At 37.9% G+C, this 23,582-nt stretch overlaps 1 protein-coding gene across 2 annotated transcripts; it reads left to right on the top strand.

Moving 5' to 3' along the window:
• The first annotated feature begins 3,520 nt into the window (after window positions 1-3,520).
• Window positions 3,521-22,148, top strand: DHRS7 (dehydrogenase/reductase 7). Of its 2 annotated transcripts, none has more exons than XM_019750770.3 (7): window positions 3,521-3,690; window positions 9,976-10,128; window positions 12,114-12,220; window positions 12,741-12,980; window positions 15,376-15,498; window positions 16,823-17,038; window positions 19,916-22,148. In XM_019750770.3, the coding sequence occupies exons 1-7, from the start codon at window positions 3,660-3,662 to the stop codon at window positions 19,961-19,963; spliced, it is 918 nt and encodes a 305-aa protein (XP_019606329.1). In that variant the 5' UTR covers window positions 3,521-3,659; the 3' UTR covers window positions 19,964-22,148. The 2 variants fall into 2 exon arrangements, with proteins under 2 accessions (XP_019606329.1, XP_019606328.1); XM_019750769.3 differs by lacking the exon at window positions 3,521-3,690 and adding an exon at window positions 3,844-4,112.
• Window positions 22,149-23,582: the final 1,434 nt, after the last annotated feature.

The following is a 23,582-nucleotide window of genomic DNA, read 5'->3' as shown; positions in this document are numbered from 1 at the left end:
AAAGTGACTATTACTAAAACGAAGGAAGGTGGGGTACCATTCTTTCACAACTTGAATTAAAAACTAAGGTTACCAATTATACAAAAGGCCTTGATTGAGACTTTACTCAAAGCATTTCAGTGACACTCAGAGAAGACTGAGTTATTAAATTCTAATAATTCTCATTCTAATATGAACTGGAGTTGAGAATTTCAAGGAGGTTTAACTTTCAAGGAAAGGAGAATTCAATTCAATGTGGGCTTATTGTTTGTTATATTAATACTAAGCTAAGTACTGTAGACTCTTGAAAAGAAGCATCAGCTTTGCTACTTAATCTCAAAAAGCTTCAAGTTCCATTGGGGCAATAATATATTAACCTTCAAAATAATTTAGAGAACAATATGAGACATAGTTCCCATCATAAGTAATTGTAAAAGAGGTGAGACTAGGGAAGAAGTGATTATGTCTCCAGATAGCCTGAAAAAGTATTCTAGTGAAGGATGGGAGTGGGGAAGGGGAATGAAGGTTCGCAATGGAATTGGAAGGAGAAGGAAGAGCTGTTTAAGGAAATTTAATTACTGCAAGTAACATTCTTCAAGACATTTCAAGATGAAAAGAAAGGAATGTTTGGTAGGCAAGACTAGAAAATAAAATATTGAGGAGGGAAGGCATGACCTTTTTCACTTTCATTACTGTTTTAAAGTTATGTTTGGCTTCTGTCAAGGAGCAGCCTTTGACATCAGAGCATACAAGGTATTCCAGGAATTAGAGAGGATGGGAATTCTGTTGCATCTACACCTAGAACCTTTTCCGTTTGACAATTCATAATTTTCAGCCATGACCTAGTTTCTGCACACTCTAATTGTGCTCCTATGAGGCTTGTGGGTTGAAAACCCCCTTGCTTTTAAATGCTTAAGAATAAGAAAGTTGCTGCTATTGATGCCTAACACATCAATAGGTGTTTAGTAAGAGGCAATTTCAATGTTTTGAAGCTCATTTCTGGTGGAAAATTCATCAAGAATAGCATCTTAATATTTTATGTAATTACACCATGGTGTTTTGATTTCATTCTCTGTTTTTATTGTGTTTTTCACTATTAGGATGTGAACCATGGCTTGGGTACGGGAGGTTAGAGAAGGATTTGGTTTGCCAAAACAGATACTTCCGCTGAAAGTAAGTTTGTGTGTTGTCGTAGGGTGCTGAAATATAGTATATAGTTTCAGTCTTTTTTCTCTAATTGTGAAAGGACCCCGTCCTGACTGAGGGGCCATTGCTTTGGCTTGCGGGGCCTCGCATGATGGCCACATTCTTCGGCACTGCCCTGGCTTCACGGAAAGATACCTGTACTTGAGGAGAGGGAGCAGCCAAAGCTCCTTCCAAGGGGAAGTAGAGAAGGGGGGCTCAACGCAACAGTGGTTTTCTCCTTGTCTCCTGGCAGTTGGTTAAGTTTCCCTGTTCATAGAGGAAATAATGTAGCTTATGTTTGAATCAGTTTTTTAATTAGAATATTATACTTCAATGGTTAAAATTCTGTCAGCTCATGAGTGGACGGATTCAGGAGAAGCTGAGGTCCCATTGGCCCATTGGCCTTAGGAGAGTCCTGCATTTGTCTGTCTTTTGTTTGCTTTGAGCACTTTGGCTCCAACTTCTGAAATAAATTCTGTGCAAAATGGTAAGAGGCAATCCTGACAGCTGCTATTTGTGAAAAGAACTTGCTGAATATCTTCCCCAGAGGCAGCAGATTCTGAAGCTGGATTTTCTTTACAGGTGAAGAGAACAAATTGAGGACAATTTTGCACTGCAAAGATATTAGTTACCATAGTTGTTTTTCTAATGATAGTAACTGATTCTTTAAACATATTAATTGAATTCCAAAATTATGCCTCTATTCAGGCAAAATGAAATTTCTGATGTTGAAATTTGTATATTAATTTATTGTTTTCATAGTTTGTGTATTAGTATTTAGTTTGTGTATTAAGATTCTCCATAGAAGCAGAACACACACACACACACACACACATACAGAGAGAGAGATGTTTATTTTAAGGAACTGGCAAGTCTGAAGTTTGCAGGGCAGGCTGGCAGGCTGGAGACTGAAGGGCGAGTTGATGTTGCAGCTTGAGTTGAAAGGCTGTCTGGAGTCAGAATTCCATCTTCTTCAGGGGGACCTCTGTCTTTTTTTACTTAAGGCCTTCAGGTGACTGGATGAGACCCACCCACATTACGGAGGGTAATCTGCTTTACTCAAAGTCCACTAATTTAAATGTTAATCATGTCTAAAAAAATACCTTCACAGCAACGTTTAGACTGGTATCTGACCAAAAACTAGGTATCATGGCCCAGCCAAGTCAACACATAAAATTAACCATCACAGCTTGTAAATTAATAAATTTACATATTAATTTACATAAATGTATGTATATAAGTTTACAACAAGTACATACACTGGAATGAACAAGAATTCATACTGGACCAAATCATCAGATTAAAAGACAAACATATTTTTGAGACTTAGATGTTCAGAACTCACACAGACCTCTTAATCTCTAGGGCTGGATGGATCAGAGATCATAGTCTTTGGGCAAGGTTTTCCCAGTCCTGGGCCTGCTGTCCCTTCTCCCACTCCCATAATTGCCATTTGCAGCTCTGTTCCCCTTTCACCCTCCCCACAGCTCGAGTTTGTGATGGAGAATTCAGTTTACCCATCAATGGTATGGTCTGGCTTGGGACACTAACTATTTTACAGAAGAGGAAACAGGTACAGAGGAAACTCTTGAATAGAGTTTGTTCATTGTAGTGAGACTCAGTGTGGTATTTTTAATCACCTTATTTTAAAAGTCATTTATCATAAGGAAAATAAAACCCCCGATTGCAAAAGTGACAAGTCAATAAGGGCAACTCTGGAGCTGTATTACCCAAGTTGTAATTAGGGTAAACAATCGAAATAAAGTTTAGCTAGCTCCAGCTTCCTTGGGTTATCCAAAACCATATCACAGCAATTTCTGATTCACCCCAATTTAAGTATTTTTTTGCTTTTACATGCAAAGGGAACTCTATAGGTACAGAATATAAAAGTTTATTAAAAAAGTCCCTGCCTTTTGGGTTGGAGTTTAAGAAATTATAAGAATGGAAACAATAAATAATTAATGATAATTAATAGTAATAATTATAATTACAAAAAAAAGAACATGGTTACTGTATATGAGCCACTGTGCCCAACACATCTATTTTCTCATTGAAATCTTCCTGCATATCCTTTGTGGGTACAGATAAGGAGATAATTTACTCAGAATCGCCGAGGTGAAGCTACAAATTCCAATTCGGTTGGCTCAGGTCCCCAATCCATGCTCCTAGCACGAGTGCTCATGGGTAATCTTGGCTGAAGTTGCACTTTCTTACCCAACAACAGCGTCAATTGCAACATGCTTCCCAAATTTAAGTTGACACCGGGCCAATTCAACTCAGAGACGGGGTTAATTCGGTGTGTGGGGTTGGGTGGGGTGAAAAACAGTTTTGTTTGTTCCATTCACCCAGTTAAAGAAAGGAAGAAACATGATGAGGAGGAGGCCACGTTCATGGGCTGAAATATTTGTGCTCTTTCTGTTGACAAAACCAGAACTTTGAAAACTATTTGCCCTCATAACAACTGATAAAGGCTCATTCTTGCTATTACAAATCCTATGGCTAATGTACCAAGAGGACTCTTACCAAGTAAGTCATCCATGCCTTTTGTTCCTACTGTAACCCTTTATTAGGCGCACATGCAGGCCGAACTTGTGCTATTGCCAGGCCTGCGGCACATGGGCGACGTGCGGGCACACCCACGCCCACGCGCGCAGCCCAGGGGAAGCTCCCCGCCCCGTGTGCCCGGCGGGGGCGGAGCCGGGCGGCGCTGCTCGCGGTAGGGTTGGGAGGCGGTCGTGCAGATCCTTGAACGCTGCTGCTACGCGGCTGGGCGAGGTCCGTCTTCCTCCCGCAGATCCCGGCGCGCGTGACCGCGATGAGCTGGGAGCTGCTGCTCTCGCTGCTAGCGCTGTGCGCGCTGCTCGCGTTGGTGGTGCAGCTGTTGCGCTTCCTGCGGGCCGATGGCGACCTGACCCTGCTGTGGGCCGAGTGGCAGGGGCGACGCCCAGGTGAGGACCCGCAGCCGTCCCTCCGGTGTGGGAGGCCGGGCTCCGCTGCGGCCGAGTCGCCGCTACCTCCGTATCTCTCTGGGTGGCGTGGAACTTCCGCGCGACAAGGCTGAGCCTTCCCCAGGGGCTACGGGTAGGGGAGGAAGAGGCGGTTCTGCCCTCTTTGTCTTCTGTCCTGGTCAGCTGGACTTGCCTGGTGACAAAGTAAGAGAGTGCCGGTATCGGCGGGGTCCCTCAAGACCCTGAATTCTTACCGAGCTCCCAGGGAGTCTGACGGTGTCGGAGGATGGGATTTAAGGAAGTAGCGGGCATCCCCCGTGGTTCGTAAGGGAGCCTTCTTTTGAGGACTGGAGCTCGGATTTTCTACTTCCTGAAGTTGTTTATCCTTCACTTCTCACTCTCCTGGACTTTTGCAATAGTAAAATTTGACATTGTAAGGGAAAATAAGACCCGAACCTCTGTAAATTTAAGAAGAGAATTTTTATTCGGGCCACGCTGAGGACATGCCAGAGAGCAGAGTTCCAAGAAGCCTTGAAAGCGTGCTCTCTGGCTTGGAAAAGTGAGGGATGCTTATATAGGTAGAGGGGTCAGCGAGAAGTACATACATTTCAGCGATGAACAATTTAGAACAAGAGTTTAGAAACATTTATTCTTCAAGGCAAACTTTCATCAGGATGCGGAAAGAACAGGCACTGCTTTCTATAATCATTTATTTCTTATGTTGAAACTGTTGAAAAGTATTCGTGATTATCCCCAGGGAATGTGCCTGGTAAGGAATTTGAAAGGTTTTATATTCTCTTTTGGTTACTGATTTTTTAGAGCAGTTAAAATACCCTTTCTCAAAACCTGGAGTTATCCACCTACTTACTTATTAGAATACCCAACAGTATAACCCTAGAAAGAACTGGGTTGTCATTTTTCCTGGAGCAAAATCATTATTGGCATACTAAGGGGGTATTCTGCCTGTCCCACTTGTCTCGGTGCTTTACTTACTATTTGATGGTCATATACTAAAAACATTCTATGTACTAAGTTGTGCTTGGTCCTTTACACACTTCACTTTTGGCGTTTCCAACGACTCTTACAAAGTAGGCTGCATTAATCTTATCTTCCAGGTAGGAAAACTAATATTCAGAGAAATTTAAAGACCTTCGCAAGCTAGGCTTTGGATTCATAAGGGCTGGGAAAAGTGGTCTTTCCCTGGACCAAGTCTGTATGAAAAGCCTCATGTCAGGAGGTTTGCTTGGAAGTGATAGCTAAGTAGTAGTAAGCTTTCAAAATGGGCCAGGAGGGAAGGGGAGTGGTATCGCTTCCATGGGGATGAAAATTGGTTCTTGGGACCGGAACAAAACAAACAACAACAAAAACTTAGATGGTATAGTGTTTTGTGTTTCTCCAAAGCTCAACCCCACCCGACAAAATCTTATTCCTTAGTATTTCATTTCTTTTGTTGGTTTTTTTTTTGGGGGGGGGGGGATATAACATGTGCAACACTGACATTGTTGAATTTATGGAAAATACACTACACATTTACAAGGTCAGTGCTACAAAACTATGGCAAATGTAGGTGGCTGTGATTGACGGACTTTCTCTTGATCATTTGCTGCATCTCAACAGATGGAATGCCCATGCCTACTGGCTGCTTTATGGATGTTTGTGTTTGATCCCCAGTGCTTTTGTGTTAACTTGGACTTTGAGAATTACATGAGAATAGTTTATGTTTTATTATTTAATTCTATAAAAATTATTCAACCCATTAATTATGTCAGGTGCTGAAAAGGAAAAATGTTGATAATATCTAGCACCTAGTTAAATTATTTTCACATACCAAGCAAAAGTTAAAAGTTAAGGTGACTAAACAGATTTTAAGATATTTATTTAATTTTTTTCAAGCTTTTCATTTTGCTGGAAAAATAAAATTTTGAAGAATTTTTTAATACATTTAATTACATTGCTATTATTATATACTTATATAATTTGCTAATTTGCATGTTATTTGATACATTACCATTTACCTAAGTAAATATATTACACTATTCAGTAAATACAGTTATAAAGTTAAATGTTAATAGCTTTTAATTTTTAATTTAACTTTTAACTTAATTTTTAAATTTAGCCATTCTTAAACCTGCATTGACTGAAGAGGAAACTTTATAGAACTCTTTATGTATAAAGCACAGATTTATTATGTGCAGTACATAAACAGATACACAGTATATCTGTGGAAATAAAATTTCATGGGAGAGTTGTTAGGGAGAAAATGACTAAAAGGACTCCTGGGGGGTGGGGATAATGAAAAGAAGTTAAAGGAACAAAGAGCTAGACTCAGGTACCCAAAACAGCTCAGACTGGAAAGGTGGGCAAACCCTATCAAGGTGAAAAATAATTTAACCCTCCTTATCTTCTCTGTAGGTTTATTATGTTTTGTCACTTTTAAAAATAGACAACATCCTCACATAATAGAAAATTAAAAATAGAAAAGGATATACAGTGGAAAGTAAAGCTATTTCCCACCCTTGTCTCCCAGCTCTCCAGCATGCCTCCCTGGAGGCAACCACCATTTCCCACATTTTATGTGTCCTTCTAGAGAAATTCTCTGCATTTCCAAGCATATATCTCACATGGTGACATTTAAGGGTGACTAATTTTAGATATTGCACTTTGATCCAGGAAAGAAATCTATGGCACAAGTCCAGAGTAAAAAAGTCTCAACAACAGCATATGTGAGGAAAACTCAGGTTTTAGTTGACAGTAACTTCAATATGAATCAACTGTGAAGTGACTGCCAGAAAACATTAGGTAAGCCTGGGAGATGTTTAGTGTCTGAAGCAACAAACTGCAAACAACAACAGATGTCTTCTATAACCTGCGTGCATCTGTTAGCCTCTGTGCTGGGCGCTGGGGACACAGCAGTGACCGTGTCAGCCACTGTCCAGGCCCTCACAGAGGTTGTCTTCTGGGGGACAAGGGAAGCAACTGAGTCACCTCACTTTGCTCTGAATTGCCCAGACCCCGTGGAAGTCCTGTGTACTGTTCTGGGCAGCTCCCTTCATTAGGGACATTAACCAGTTATAGCTTGTGCAGAAGGGTGTGTGCAGAAGGGTGAGGAAACCTGATGCCATGTCATCTGAGAGAAGGTAGCGGACATTGGAGGTGTTTATTTAGAGAAGCAAGACAGAAGCTGACTTAGGGAAGACATAACAGCTGTCTTCAAATAAATGAGGGATTGTCACGTGCAAGACAGGCTTGATTTATTCTTTTTGATGCCACAAGGCAGAACTCCTGCCAACTGCTGCTGGTGGGTAGAAGTTAAAGGTCTATCACATCAGTATAAGAAAGAATCCTTGAACCCTTGAATGGTTAGAATGGTCCAAAAAGTAGGGAATGCCTCGGAGGTAACTAGCTTCCTCATCCTCTGAGGGAATTAAATAGAGACTACTCAACAGCCTGAGGAAAGAATTCTCAAACTGGGTTGGGTGTTGAATATGTTTCCTTCCAACTCGGACACTTTGCTTTCAGAGGCTCTTTAGGGGAGGCCACTGTGCATGCCAGATTATGTAGAATTGGTAAACAAAAGTTGGTGCTAAATAAAAAAGTTTTCTTCTCTAGGGAGGGAAGAAAGTTGCCAGAACCGCAGGTGTCCTAAGGTAAACGTGAGCCTGGGGATTTTCATCATTGGATTTAAATGATACCTGCATATTTGGGTAAACGTGAAATCTTTGTTAACTTTGTGCTAGTTAGTAAATAGTTAGTAACAAACAATATTTGCCCTAGAGCCTGAGTATTGCAGAACTTTGCAACAATGACTAGTTGATGAGTAAATAAATGACTATTTGAATATGCATTCTGCTATTCCTGAGAAAATCCTTCAGGAAGGTGGCTCGATTGCACCTTTCCATGAAAACGTATCATATACTAGGAAAGCATTGTAGCGTAGACAGAGTATTTGGGATCTTTCTATCCTTAGTGCAGATATTTCCATGAAACCTCTTTCCTATGGACAAGTTACATTTTCTTGAATGGCTAAGAAACAGTTGGGTTTTAAAATATTAATCATCCTAAAATGTGAGTGCCATAAGCTAGTGATCAGATTGTGACCCTTGGAGCTAGGTACACCTGGGCTCATATCCCAGCTCTGCTAGGGTTCATGAGTATTTACTCAGCAGTTATTTATGGAGTCCCATCTGTTTTCCAGTGTGCAAGGTACTGAGGACTGCAGGATCCCAGCCTTCAGGGTGCTTACAGTCTAGTGGGGTAAATTAATATCTGTAAACCTCAGTTTCCTTTTTTATAAAATTGAGATAATTTTTATTTCATGAGGTTCTTGTGAAGGTTTTAATGAGGTAATGTGTTTAAGTACATAGGAAATTACACTATAGCTAGTAACCCTATTGCCTCTGGCTGGAGAAATTGTAACACACAAATTATTGAGTGAATATTCTATGTTTTGCTGCCAAAAAAAAAATGCACTTGTTAAGCAATTTTAGCAATGATTACAGTTGCTATTTTATTAGCATGAGTATGTGTCAGACACTGCTCAGAATTTTACCTGTTTTAAGTAGTTTCTCTCAACAATTCTACGGAGAAGGTTTTATTATTAATCCCACTTTCCAGTTGTGGAAAATTAAGGCCCCAAGGTCTCACAGCATCTCCCTGCTGTGTGTGAGGGAGCTGGGATTTGCACCCTAGCAGTTCTCTAGAGCGCATACTGTCATCCTGACAGAGGGCTTAGCATTGCTTGACTAAAACAGTCAATTAGTTTCCTGATTTTTAATTTTTCTGATGAAAAACCAGAATTGTGTATGTTAAGTGATACCTTGATTGCTATTTTTGATAAATATTTTAATAAATAAGGCACCCAAGAATATTGCACCACAGTGAGTCTATGAATTCAGATAGACCTATCATCTCCTGCAGTGAAATAAGTTTTTAATTGGACGAAAGGTAAATAAACCACTCTTATGGCTTTATTACTGTAACATTTTTATGATCGTTAACGAGAGTGTAATTGGGCAAGCAGAGTACAGCATTTCATCTTGCTGTCATATGCATTTCCTCTTGGGTAAACTACTAGATTCTCCTAAGATGAAAGCGCAAGCCCTTGGAGAGCACTTGTACAAAGTGACCTTTAGTTGATGGGCATCAGATATGATTGACACATAGGGAGAACATGACTTTAAAAGTCCATGATGGTTCCACCATACCATAGAGTAAAACTTAGTATATTCAAATTCATCATCAGTACCTCCTTTGCAAGAAATTAGAATAATAGAATTGAAACTGGATGGGACCTTTTAGTGATCATTTTATCTGAATCCCTCATTTTGTGGAGAAGGAAAGAGTGAGTCCAGGCAGACTTTCTATCTACTTAGCCTTACTTTCCTTGATCAGATACATAGATAAGTAGAGGCTTGACGTCAAACTATGGTATTATAAGGCTTATCTTGAAGTAAAGTTTGGAAAACTCATCTAAGAGTCTGGGATAGATACACAAAACAATGTGTTGATAGCTGTTACTTATATGATTTGTAGCCGTGTGTTTTTTTTTTAATTGGGTCAAAGTTGTTTTCTTAGGGTATTTAATTAAAATTAAAAAATCGCTTTATTGAAGTATAATTATATAAAAAATTGCACATAACTAATACATACAACTTGATGAGTTTGGGGATAAGTATACACCTGTGAGACCGTCACCACAATCAAGGCCATAAACATAGGATATTAAAATTTTAAGGTCCATACATTATGTCTTCATATTTAGGGGTATTGTTTAAAAAAAACCTTTTTTTTTTTTATAATCTTTGATTATGGGTATAATTCCTAGTTTATTTTCTTTCTTCAACTCTCCCTCTTTTCTCAATAGAATGGGAGCTGACTGACATGGTAGTGTGGGTGACTGGTGCATCCAGCGGCATAGGTGAGGAGCTGGCTTACCAGCTGTCTAAACTCGGAGTTTCTCTTGTGCTCTCAGCCAGAAGAGTTCAAGAGCTGGAAAGGGTGAAAAGAAGATGCCTTGGTAAGTAAATCTAAAACAGCAGCAGTGCTTTCTAGAAATAAATCAGAATCCAAACTCAGTGGTAAGAGTTTGGGAAATTTCAGTGGTAAGAGAGGGATTTTCCTGGGCAGTACGCTTGCTTTTGTCATCTCTCACTTAGCTGCCTTTGCCTTTTTCTTCTCTTTTCCTGCTGCCTTTCTACTTTTATTTTTATTTGTTGTATTGAGTCTTGGAATTAGGGAGTGACCACCAATTCTCTCAGATGCTGGTGGATTTTTAGTAACTGTATGCCTTCTATTTTTATCTTAGAGAAAAAATATTTTGGTTCTTATGTATGACACATGTATGTAGCAATAGAAGTTTAATTAGAAAGAATCATGACTTATTTTGCCAAAATGTCAAATATTAAAGTCATATGGGATGGTGTAAGATTTTTGTTATAAAGGATGAAAGAACAGGGAATTAAGTTTAAAAAAATGCAACTTGAGATAATATTTTTCATGTTCATATATAGGGCAACAATGTTAATTTTTGTTTGTTTGTTTGTTTGTTTGTGTTTTAGTGTAGTTATGTTCACATTTCAAGCAGCCTCAAGTAATAAAGTTATTATTTCTCATGGGACATTTAGTATCTAAACTGAGATAATTTTGAATTTTCCAGCAGATTGTGTTTTTTTTTGTTTTTTTGTCATCTACCTGTCATTCTTTACAAATCTTTGTCTCACTGTACTGATGGAACTAACCACCCGGAAATGAGTTAGTTGCCAGAGCCACCATATTGCTTTCAAAGGCCCTTTGTGTTTCTGCCCTGGGCTGCTGCTTATGGCAGTTGCTCTTCTACTGTTGAGACTTGTGGGTCCTACGCTGGCAGAGATGGACCGTGTCAGCATTTCTTAGTTGGAGTGAGCCTGACTGTTTTCCTTTTATCTGTCAGGTCACTGGTGCAAATTTTTCTATTTCTTTTAAAACAGTTAATGTTTTACAATTTACTCCTTTGCCCAGGAAGCCTTTATACCCCTTATATTTTCTTTACTTGCTTGTTTTTCTTATTGGCATTACTTGTTGTATTTCAAGGTTAGAGTCCAAGAAAATTAGTTTCAAAAACAAATTTTTTTTTTTTTTGATGAACAGGAATAGAAATACAAAGGGCCATTATGGATACCGTGTTTCCCCGAAAATAAGACTTAGCTGGACTATCAGCTCTAATGTGTCCTTTGGAGCAAAAAATAATATAAGACTTGATCTTAATATAATATAAGACCGGATATAATATAATATAATATAATATAATATAATATAATATAATATAATATAATATAATTAATATAATATAATATAATATAATATAATATAATATAATATAATACCGGGTCTTATATTAATTTTTGCTCCAAAAGACACATTAGAGCTGGTGGTCCGGCTAGGTCTTACTTTCGGGGAAGCACGGTAGTTCACCGTGTTTCTTGGTTGGGAATTTCAGAATTATGTCCTTCAACTGGTTTGCTTCCTGGAATCCTTAGCCTCTGGAAGGAAACTTCTATGTGTCGTGTCACTGGAGGACTCTGAACTTCTTACTAATTTTAAGCATAAATTGTTTTTGCTTTTTGATTTGTGTAAAGGAGCAACTAAGCTTTGTGAACCTACCATAAAACAAATGTACCTCTGGACTTCTAAAGAAATTGCTCTAAAATTTTTGCTTTTCTTAGCATGTAGTGTAATCTTGATTTCTTCCAGAATCTGTTCCCCTGTTAGACTATTTATGTACAAGTTAAAGAGAGCCGTTTTACTTCCTGTGTAGCTGGCCAGCTTTGTGTCTGATAAGATGTTGCCATATTACCACCAGTCTTCTTCTTGGTCGCTGAGAGAAATTCTTCTACAGGGCCACCCAGAAATGAGTTTGTTACTAAGTCTGGTTGTAGAGTGGGTATTAAACTTCATGCAAGTAGCCAGGAGCTTGATTGAACTATTGCATGACTTCCACACTAATTTTTAAGTGTCTTTATTTAGAAAATAGCAATTTAAAAGGAAAAGATATACTTGTGTTGCCTCTCGACCTGACTGACATAAGTTCCCATGAAGCGGCTACCAAAGTGGTTCTCCAGGAGTTTGGTAAAGTAAGTAGCATTTTGAATTGACGTCTCTTTTTTAAAGAAATTATTTATTTTCGGTTACAGTTGACATTCAATATTATTTTACATTCAATTGATAAGTCTTGCTTTGCAGTAGCTGCTAGAGAGATTTCCATCTGTGGTGCATTAGGCAGATGGCTTCCTGCAGTGAGCGATATCAAGGCCCATGAGTTGGGCCTCTTAATCTCTTGAGTCTGTGTGTAATTAGTACTTTTCATACCTTAACAAGTACTAACTCCTCCGTGTAGAACAAAAGCAGCTAAAAATTCATTGTGCCTTTTGTTTTTATGACACTTACTACTTAGTCACTTAAAATAGCAATTTAATTCTGTAGGTGAGTTCTGGTTTTTATTTTATCTTTTTATTGCTGACTCCTGGAATTACACCATTCTGTTCCAGTGTTTCTTCAAGTTAACAATATAAGCAACCATCCCAGGGGATTCATCCCCTCCACCCACCTACAGGTCATCCCCAAAGTGCCCCTTTTCTAATTTTGTTTAACTAGATCGACATTCTGGTTAACAATGGTGGAAAATCCCAGCGTTCTTTGTGTGTGGAAACCAACCTGAACGTCTACAAGGAGCTGATAGACCTGAACTACGTAGGGACAGTGTCCTTGACAAAGTGTGTTCTGCCTCACATGATCGAGAGGAAGCAAGGGAAGATTGTGACTGTGAACAGCCTCCTGGGTATCATAGCTGCGCCCCTGTCTAGTGGGTATTGTGCCAGCAAACATGCTCTTCGGGTAAGGCTGCTCAAACTCAACTTTGTTAGAACTGATCTAAATGTATATGGGGGCTATGGCCATCACTGAAAGCAGTCATTGGAACTGGGCAGCGATGTGGAGAGACAGACAGAGAGACCCAAGGAGACTGGTGGCAGAGGACACCCCTAGAAGATACTGAAAAAGACTGACTTGAGCCTCACATGCCTCTTCCTAATTCAACAGACACGTATTGAGCACCCACACTAATGCCATGCACTGCAACAGATCCTGGGGGTATAAAGATGACAAGATAGGTCCCTGCCCGCAAGAAGTATATAGTCTAGTCAACATGGCTCTCTTCATCTTCTCATTTCTACCACATCTTCATGGCAAATTTGGGGTGTACTCCTCATTTCTTCTACACACACTTCAGGATGTAGTTTCCCTCCCTATTTCTGTGATTTCTCTTTCCTTCCCCCTTGTTGGTGGGGTTTATTTTACCTATCCTAAATATAAAGGCATGTCAGAAATAGGAACTGCCCACTGGATGTTTAGCCCTGGGCTTTATCTCCCTACTAGGACTAGCTTTGACTCTATTTACTCTGGATTCATTGGAAGAAGAAAATCTAGTCAAGGCAGAGGCTAGGAGAAAAGCTTGATTTGGCTTGCTTAACTTTTGAGATGTATTAGAAATGAATGAATTTTTTTTTTCTTTTTTTTAAATTTATTGGGGTGACAATTGTTAGTAAAATTACATAGATTTCAGGTGTACAATTCTGTATTACATCAAACAATGAATGAATTTTTAATGTTGGCTTAAGAGTGGTTATGAAGAATGTTATTAAGCTATAACATGGAACAAATTAAATCATAAGGCCAAGCGGAGGAGAATGATTCAAGGAGAAACATAATTTATAATTAATGCAGTTGAAGGTCAGTTTACATAGACTGTTTCACTGTTGGAATATGGAGATAGCTGAAAGATCATTAGTGTCATGAAAAGATGAAGCTTTGGCGCCTTAGGACATTCTCTTTCTGCTATGAAAAGCAGACAGTTGCAGAGAGTGATGAAATGGAATGTTATGCTGGTGTCCCCATCTTCGGTGATAGGGTACCAGTCACTTCTTGCAGAGCAATTGGGCAAGTCTCAGGCTGGTAGATGAAGGAAGGAGGCTATCCTATCTGTTTGGCACCAACTATCTCCTAAAACATGCAGGATACTTTCTGTCAAACACGATATGAGTTCTCTGGCCCGCCCTCCAAGACTCATTCTTTTATTACTGGATTTAATCCTCTGATACAATGTGGTAGGTGGAGACTCTAGTTAGTTATACCAGGGGCTGAACCCTGAGAGCAGGAAGCTCTTTTGGAAGAGCACATTTCCTTCCCCGATTCCCGGTAAGCTAGAGAGTGAGCTTGTTTATCATTGAAGAGTTCACATGTTGTACTAGATTTGATTTCAGACAAGGAGAGGTTTTGGTGTCTGATGTGTTGGCTCTAATGGTGCCTTTCTCCTCTTTTGCTAAAGAGGGGGCAGCAGGTTAAGGGTGTGGGAGTTCATTCATTTAAGAAGCCTTTTCTCCTGTCTGTCTGAGTCAGGCACTGGATTAGTCTCTGACAGCAGGGATCCTTGTAGGCCCTGTGTTTGATAGGGGTTAGCATTAAGGACTGGTAATTATTTCATGTTTTGGGATCAGAAATGAATGTACCCTGGGTTAGCTGTTTAGGCTTTTCAGTAGTTAACTCAGCTTGTCACAATGTAGTCTTGAAACATTTTCTAATTTAGAAACATAGATGAGGGTAGGTAGATGTTTACTCCCTATTTGGTTTAGAAATGGGCTATCTTTAAGTCTAGAGGGTCTTACTACCCAGAACAGGTGGATGTTGGCTGCAACTAATTGTCTGTTAAAATAGTAATAAAATAGAAATTGTTGAATTCTTCCTTGATGAGAGTTTCTGTTAAGTACTTATCCCCTCTCACTCCCTCTTGCCCCAACATCGGCACTTGAGACCACTTAGAGGGATGAAAAGAAACCAAACCTGAGTGACTCACAGTGGAGAACATGCACCCCTTTTGGAGTGAGGCATGGGGGGTTGGTGTAAGGAGGGTGTAGCGGGATCTCCAGGGGTAGTTTTTCACCTATGCAGTGCTTGCCTGCTGTGAAAAATCACTGATGGCATGAGTCACCACTGCCAAAGGGGTGACTCATTCATACCCGGAAAGAGCTAAGAATGCCTGTTTTAGATGCCTCCAGTTTTACGGTTAAAAATGTCTAATAAGCTTGCACGATTACATTTCCTGTCCTTTACTTGGGCATTTCAGAACATATTTTGATAACATGCTGCTATTGTTCTTCATAAAAAGTTGAAGTAATTTCATGCTAATATGTCTGTATTAAATTAATTAATTAATTTTTTCATGTGTGCCTATTAGGGTTTTTTTAATGGCCTCCGAACTGAACTTACCTCATACCCAGGTATAGTAGTTTCTAACGTTTGCCCAGGACCCGTGCAGTCAAATATTGTGAAGAATGCTCTAACTACAGAAGTCACAAAGGTAAAATTTTCTAGTTGGGGTGTAATTTGAATGCTTTAGTAGTTATATATTGATGTCGTATCACTACGTCTCAGATTAGAAAAAGCCTTGTTGAATTGTGATAATTAGAATTGCTTATGACTTATTTATAAAATTTAACTCATGGCATTAGGAAAATTGTTAGGGTTGGCAGCCAGTTTTAATAAAGGCTAAAGAAATTGCTAAGATATTGCTTATAAGTAATCTATTATGTGATTTTTAAAAACCCAGTTTCTATCAATTCACAAATTATAGCAATATTGAAAGGTTTTGTGTGGCTAAATTTTAGTACATTAAATCTTACCGGGCTTTTAAAGAGGAAGTATGATGAAAGAGCTTAGAAAAAGCCTTGTTGAATTGTGATAATTTTAGGTTAGCCTCACCCAAGCCTGTACTTCCTCAGCTCACACAGTACACATAGTACTAATTTATCAAATGAATAGCAAATGTCTCATGAGGAATCCAGTATCACTCAATAATCCAAAATCCCTCCAAAGACCATGAAATTTTCCTTCTTCTCCATTAAGATTTATTTCTACCGAGACATAAATCTGTATATGTTTCTATGTAAATGTTCACAGATATAGTAATAATTTGTAGTTTTCACATTTTTTGTGGAGGGTCTGAGGTAAATAGAATAAGCACCCAATTATAGGAATCAAGGGTCTTGGGGTGTAGACCTCATTATTATAATGATCTGTGTGAGCACAGATGAGTTACTACTTTTCTTGGCCTCAGTTTATTTATTTATAGCATGATAGTGGGTTACCTAGATTTGCAGTACCAGATTTGTTCCCTACCAAAAAACCACTTTTTTATTTTTATTTTATTAAATTTATTGGGGTGACAACTGTTAGTAAAATTACATAGATTTCAGGTGTACAATTCTCAAAAAACCACTTTTATCTTTTTCCTCCATTTCACCTCCATGGACTCTGTATTTTATAGACTTTCATTTGTTAAATGTATTAATAATTTGTTTAAAATTTTTTATTACTAAAGTGATATATAATTATCATTAAGAACCTTAAGATACAATTCTAATTAAAAGCAAAGAACTTCCATCTTTTACTTAGCCTGTACAATTTTATCTGGTAAGTGTATGATTCCTGTTAGGCTTTTTGACATATTACAAATAGCTTATAGACACCCACTAGTACCTGTGGGGCATTCTCCTAAGGGGCATGAAGTCACATTAAAGGAGTCGCTCAGCTAGATGACTTCTGGTTCCTTTCTAGCTTAAAAGGTTTATGAAATACCTTGGATAAATACTCAGCATTCTCTTAATTTTTAAAAAATTTCTTAGACTCTAGGTAGTGATGGAGACCAGTCCCACAAGATGGCAACCAGTCGTTGTGTGCGGCTGATGTTAATCAGCATGGCAAATGATTTGAAAGAAGTTTGGATCGCGGAACAACCTTTTTTGTTAATGGTATATTTGTGGCAATATATGCCAACCTGGGCCTGGTGGATCACGAATAAGTTAGGGAAGAAAAGGATTGAGAACTTTAAGAAAGGTCTGGTAAGAACGACTTATACATTTTTTCGGGGGAGAACAGCAGTCACTTCTTTTTAATTAAATAGCAGTTTAATTTTGACTTTGATTTTATATATTTCTTAATACATATCAACCTTGTAGGAATGTATAAAAGTTTCTAGTGCTTAAAAACTTTTCTTACTAACCTTCTACCAACCTCACCATATAAATACAAAGGATGTAAAAATGACTCTATCCCCCAACCATATCTGTTGGTTTACTATAAATTACTACTGGTCTTGGAAAGAGAAATTTTCTACAAGGTGAAATCATATCAAAGGTTGGCATTTTTTTCTTCAACTTACTGTTCGACCAGTGTTATGTGCCAAATGCTCTTTCTCTTCACAAACTCCTACTCATCCTACAAGTCTCAGCGCTGGTGTCACCTCCTTGAGTCGATACCTGGCCTCCCGTCTAATTTCTCCCCAGGACTCTTTGAACCTCAGCCCCATGCTTACCTCTGTTGGAGCACTTAACTATGCTTTTAAAACAGATGCACTCTCACTGCTGGTTCTTTTGACTCGTTCCGGAAGTGCTCAGCATATCTGAGATGTGCCTATATCCATGTCTAAGAAAATATACTGGTCACTCATCCTTTGATCACTCATTCTTATAGAAATGCAAGGAATATTATGAACTGCTTTAGAGAAAATTGTGACCATCGAAAGAGTTTAATGTATAAACAGCAAGGAAATAACAATGAGTTAAGCCAAAAATTATAGACGTGATTATGCAAAGAAAGGTTATTTCTGTAGATGGTTTTCATTGTTGAAGTATTTCTTTCAATGATTACTACCTTCTTTTAAAAATAAGTTAGTAAGGCTTGATATACAAAGAGAATTACAAAATGAGACCATACCATATGTATCATTACATGCCTATAACCTAACACTATTTAAGCAATCCATTAATTAATTGTTAGATGTTTAATTTGCTCCAACTTTTTGCAGGACAGTAAAAATGAATTAGTGACAAAAACAAAAAACAAAACAAAATGCTTAAAGAGACTTAAAGGTTATAAAACTTCCATGATGCACCAACCTGTCCAGAACTTGAAAAATCATGAAGGTGGGGGGCTATACGTTTTCTACCAACTTGTACTGTGGAGCAGCTTTGGGCCAGGTCATTTATAAATGTTTTGGTAATGTTAGGGCTTGGTAGTGTGGGGTGGTTCTAAAGGTAGAGCTTGATCAAAGATGACACCTGAGTTTTAAATCTGGAATACAGCTGATATACCGTGTTTCCCTGAAAATAAGACCTAGCCAGACCATCAGCTCTAATGCGTCTTTTGGAGCAAAAATTAATATTATTATGTTATGTAAGACCCGGTCTTATATTATAGTAAAATAAGACCGGGTCTTATGTTAATTTTTGCTCCAAAAGACACATTAGAGTTGATGATCCTGCTAGGTCTTATTTTCGGGGAAACACGGTAGCGGTATTGTGTCCAGTGATGGATAAGAGTTGAGAGGGAAAGGCCACCTTTATGAGAGATGACACAGCATCCTGGTGCCAGACTACATAGGTTGAAATCCCAGCTCTACCCTATTAATAGAATTGTTATGGGAATAGAATGAGTTAGTATATTGGAAAACTCTTAAAACATACCTTTGAATGTTATGGTTATTAAGGATTAGCTGGTAATGCTTTCATTTTGATGGTAGCAGGATATTGAGCTAATAGGTAGTAAAGATCAAAGAGTTAAATGATAGGGCAGGGAGACAATACATTTTCAGAATAATTGTTTCAGTGGCGAAAGAAGGATCAGGGGCTAGAGTTTCAGTCCCACTATAGCAGTTGTTCTTTCAGGAATGCCCATAAGAAAGTTAGTTTGTTTTGTTTACAGAATATGTAACTATAAAATATAAGCATTATACAGTAAATCTAACATTTGGTTACATCCAACCTTTGCTAAAAATGCCCTTTCTCTTCCTACCTCCATCTTTAATATATTGCTTATTATATGGTCTTAATTATAATTTTTTTTATGATAAACTATGCATCCTTTCATTTGCCAGTACCATTTCTGAGATATAATACCTCATTCTTTACACAAAATCACAGAAACCCTAAAAAGAAATTTTTTTTAAAACTAAATTCTTTCCTTCTTGCTTCTTTCTTCCATATCGTTCTTTTCTATTTTATATATCCATCTCTTTATTGCGATTTGTTTATGGGTATCTAAGCTGAGAGAATGCCAATATAGCTTATCCCAAACTAAATGTACTTGGTGATAAGACTTGAATTTGTTTCTGTCCTTTAGGCTAGGTATAGTATGTCTGGAACTTAGTTTTGATGTATCTTTTATTATTTTTAGGGATCAAGAACAATATGTAGCTGCACTGAATTTTGTGTTGTAATTTTTGTCTTAGTGCAAATTCTTGGAAGTAGTAAACACCTATCTTCCCAAATGAAATGTCACATCTGAAGGATATCAAGTTGCCTTGTTTTACATTTTAAACAATATATTAAAGGTTCACAAACCATTTGAGTTATCTGTAAAATATTTCTATTCTAAATACTCTGATTCTTTGTAATTATTAAGGCAAGTCAGTGTAGGCTTGATATGCTGCTTGGAAGAGTAATAATAGAGATTTCAGCATTTACAAAATGACATGAGTAAATGCTTAATCAGTAATGGAGGCGATAATGATGCTAACTAAGCCCATTAAAGGTGTTTTTGTGTAGATCTAGAATTTTAGCTATGACTTTTATTCTAATTTAAGCATATGCTCAGGTTTTGTAAGGATTCTCAACAGTGAATCATAATGACGTAGCTCCTCAAAAAAGAAGGAATTACTTGTCAAAAATTGGAGTAAATACAAGGAGGGACTGATTCATGTCACTGTCACTGTGTTACAGGATGCAGATTCTTCTTATTTTAAACCCTGGAAGACAAAACATGACTGAAGGAGTACTTGCCTTTTTCAAGCCACTGGAGGGATAAATGGAAAACATGAAAACAGCCATCTTCTTATACACTGAAGACTAACTTGTGATTTTACTTCTTAATAGATACAACTTTCCTTTCAGCATGCCGTTAATAAAAGGCTGCCGTGAGTCTTGCAATAAAGATAGTAATAACATACTGCATTCTTGGATACAAGACCATTTTAACATACTCTAGCATTTATGCTTAAAATCTAGATCAGCAGACTGCTAACCAAAGAACTACAGCAATGTATTTAACATAAATGTATGGGATAATACACGAAGCAGAGTGCTGGGTAATGACCAAATATAAAGAAAACTCTGAAATGGTTCTGCCTCCAAGGTACTTACTATTACACTCTCTTAGAAGAATTGACAGGCACAAATGACTGTAATTTGAAACAGTTGGTAGGACTCATAGTAGCCATACTTTATTAAATGCCATTTGACCTGTTATATGCCATTTGTTGTACTGAGGTATTTTGTATTAGTTAATTCATTTATTCGTCATAATAGCACACTAACGTAGTTGGTATTATGCACCTTTGTAGATGAAGAGAGATGCCCAGAGCAAGTAGGTGTTTCTTTCCCAAGGTCACAGAGCTAGTAAGGGGAAAAACCAGGATTCAACTCAGCTCAGGAAGACTCCGTTGGCAGCTCCTTACTCTAGTTATTATAATTAATTTTACTTTAATCTTTAGCACCTTACAGTAGATAGCATGCACTGGCTGCAACAGAAAATCAACAAATATTCCTACGGTCAGGGGGATCATAACAGGAGAAGAAAAACATGGTTCTTCTTTAGAAGCAGTTCACAGTTTAGCTATAACCAAGGTAACATACATACATAAAGGTAACATACATAAAGTGATTGTGGAATAGTTGTTGAGGAAGTTGAAGTCGCCCTGGTGGCCATCCTTGGGGAAGGGGGAAGGTGATATGGGTGGAGATATACCATGGGGAATAAATGCATACATGAGTACACAACAGCATGGATATGTCTTAGAAGCATGGTGATGAGTTAAGTAAATAAACTATAACAATTCTGTTTACACTTAAATTTATGTGCATAGAAGGTAGTGCTTGTTTTGCAAGAAAACATCGTGAAAAGATAAACATTAGATGTATTATAATGATTGCTTATGGGGAGAAGAATAGGGTTGTAATATAGGGATAAAATGTAATAAGAGAGGGCTCTTGTACAACCAGTGATTAATTGAATACACACTGCACCTGGGGTAATAACAAAAAAGACAAATTGTTGGAACAATGCTAGAATGCTACAAAATAACATGTCATGTGGCATGCATGATACAGACTGTAAGTGCAAATAGTTCAGGAAAGGGAGAGATTGGCAGATAGATTAGTGTAGAAAGTCTGTGGAAAAGATGTGACTTTCACTGAGCCTTGAAAGGGTGGAATTTCTACTGCGGCTTCAGGAGATTGGGGTCCAGGTCAATTTTGTTTTACTTGTCATTGAATCTCCAGGGCTTGGCATTGTGCCTGCCAGTGCTTAGGCTTTGTTGGGAGTATGTAAGCCAGGCCTTCTTTGCCTCCAGAATGTCATGAGTGAAAACTTAGAGACTGAAATTAGCTAGTATAGGCATGAAGGAAAAATGAGTTCAGTTCGCTCAGTTACTCCAGCCAATGAAGGGTACATTAAAATGGTTTTTAGAAATTCACCTGTATGGTGTTTTTCTATGGTATGTAATTAATACATGTTGTATCTGTGTATAAACCGTCGCTCTTTAAGCTCTTTCGTCAGCAGCCCAAGATGGGAAGGAAGATTTTTGTTAAAGATAGTCAAGAGCTGTGAAACCAAGTGTTCACATATTGACTCTTTAAAAAGTGGTTATTATTTTGCACTGACATCTCATTTCCTAATTATTATCTCAAATGGCCCTTTGAAATAGGAAGGAAATGGTGTGTTCATTCTAGCTGTGCTGAAGCTGAGGCATAGATGGGGTTGTGCAAGAGGCTAGCCGGTGAGTCGGTAGAAAAGTTCCCGGTAGAAGCTATGGCTTCAGGGTTAGACTGGGTGCACCAGTAAGTCACATGAGACCTCAGTCAGTTATTCAGAGGCAGATTCAATGAACATCCTAGTATTTTTAATACCTGTTCTGAAGTATAACTGATGTACAATAAACTGCACGTATTTAAAGTATGTAATTTGACAAGTTTTATCTTTGTCTTCTTTTTTGCTTTATTATACTTTCCCCCTCAGTTAGTAGTTATAGTTCTTTTTTTTTAATTTCTTAGTGGTTATCTATAGATAATACAGCAAATTCTAATTTACTTGGTACTTAATAACTTCTTTCAGGATAATACAAGGATCTAGAACTCTGTGTCAACTTCTGCACCAACTTATATACTATTTTTGCCATGTATTTTAACATTTATTTTAACCTCCAAACTATTTTTTGTCATCACTATTAATATAGTTAACCATATGTTTATCTTTTTTTCTTACTGTTCATTCCTTCTGTATCCCTGAGCTGCTTCTGGATCATTTCCCTTCTGCATGAAAAATGTTCTATACTTGTTTCCTTTTATGAGAGTCTGCTGTTGAATTTATTGGGTTTGAAAGAGTCTTTGCTTTCATTCTTAAAGAGTTGTTTTTGGGGAAAGGCTGAGTATAGAATTCTGTTTGCAGTTATTGTTTTTAAGCGAATTTATCATTCCACTGATACCTGGTTTCCATATTTTCTATTGGTAAGTTATCAGTTTAATAAAATTGTTGCTCCTTTGATAATGTCTGTTAGGGCTTTCTGGCTGATTTTATGATTTCCTTTTTATATATTTTTTCTTGATATGTGAGGGTGTGGTTTTATCATGCTTGGGTCTTGCAGGGATTGATGGCCCTTAAAAAGATGATAAATTTTCAGTCATTATCTCCTCAAATGTTGCTTCTGCCACATTCTCTCTCCTTTCCTTCTGGAATTCCAGTTACTTGTATGTTAGGTTGTCTCATGGCAACTTGATATACTCATACTCTCATTGTATTTTCCATTCTTTTCTGTCAGTTTTCATGATCAGATATTTACTTCTGACCTAACTTGTAGTTGACCAATTCTTACTTTAGCTGTGTCCAGTTTCTATTAAATCTATTCATAGTTCTTTAACTTGATTAATGTATTTTTTCAGTTTGGGACTTGTCATTTCTCCTGTCTGGTTTCTAATTCTCTGCTGAAACTTTCAATCTTGTGTTTTGTATCTTTAAATGTACCAAACAGAATAATTTTCAAGCCTGTGTTTAAAAACTCCATTATCTGGATCCCTCATGGATCTGTTCTTGTTGTCTATTGTTTTTCTTGGATTTTGATCATGTTGTCTTACCTCTTCAGGTACTTTCTTTTAGATTGTCCAACATTAAATATGAAAAATTATAAAAATAACTTAAAAGATCAGTCCAGAGAAGATTTACATTTGCTCTGGGTAGTGGATAGGTACACTAGAAATCCAGGGTCACCTTAATCCACTTTTAGGGACTGAGAAGATTCAAACTGCATCTATATTTTTGTTCACCCTTAAAATTAGGATGTAGTCCTTGAGGTCTCAATCCAATGTGTGATCAGTTATTAGGGTGTCTCCCTCCAAA

Source organism: Rhinolophus sinicus, chromosome 3 (assembly GCF_057876585.1).
Source record: "Rhinolophus sinicus isolate RSI-liver-muscle chromosome 3, RSI-T2T, whole genome shotgun sequence".
NCBI lineage: Eukaryota > Metazoa > Chordata > Mammalia > Chiroptera > Rhinolophidae > Rhinolophus > Rhinolophus sinicus.
The sequence above is the reverse complement of the archived record's forward strand: the minus strand, read 5'-3'. Positions and strand labels throughout refer to the sequence as shown.

What these genes read in the sequence shown, in the direction of transcription:
- DHRS7 (XM_019750769.3), top strand. Translation starts at nt 3,980, where the DNA reads ATGAGCTGGGAGCTGCTGCTCTCGCTGCTAGCGCTGTGCGCGCTGCTC. An exon ending in TTCTCCAGGAGTTTGGTAAA is followed by an intron (nt 12,221 to 12,740) that starts GTAAGTAGCATT and finishes TTGTTTAACTAG; the next exon opens with ATCGACATTCTGGTTAACAA. An exon ending in TAACTACAGAAGTCACAAAG is followed by an intron (nt 15,499 to 16,822) that starts GTAAAATTTTCT and finishes AAAATTTCTTAG; the next exon opens with ACTCTAGGTAGTGATGGAGA.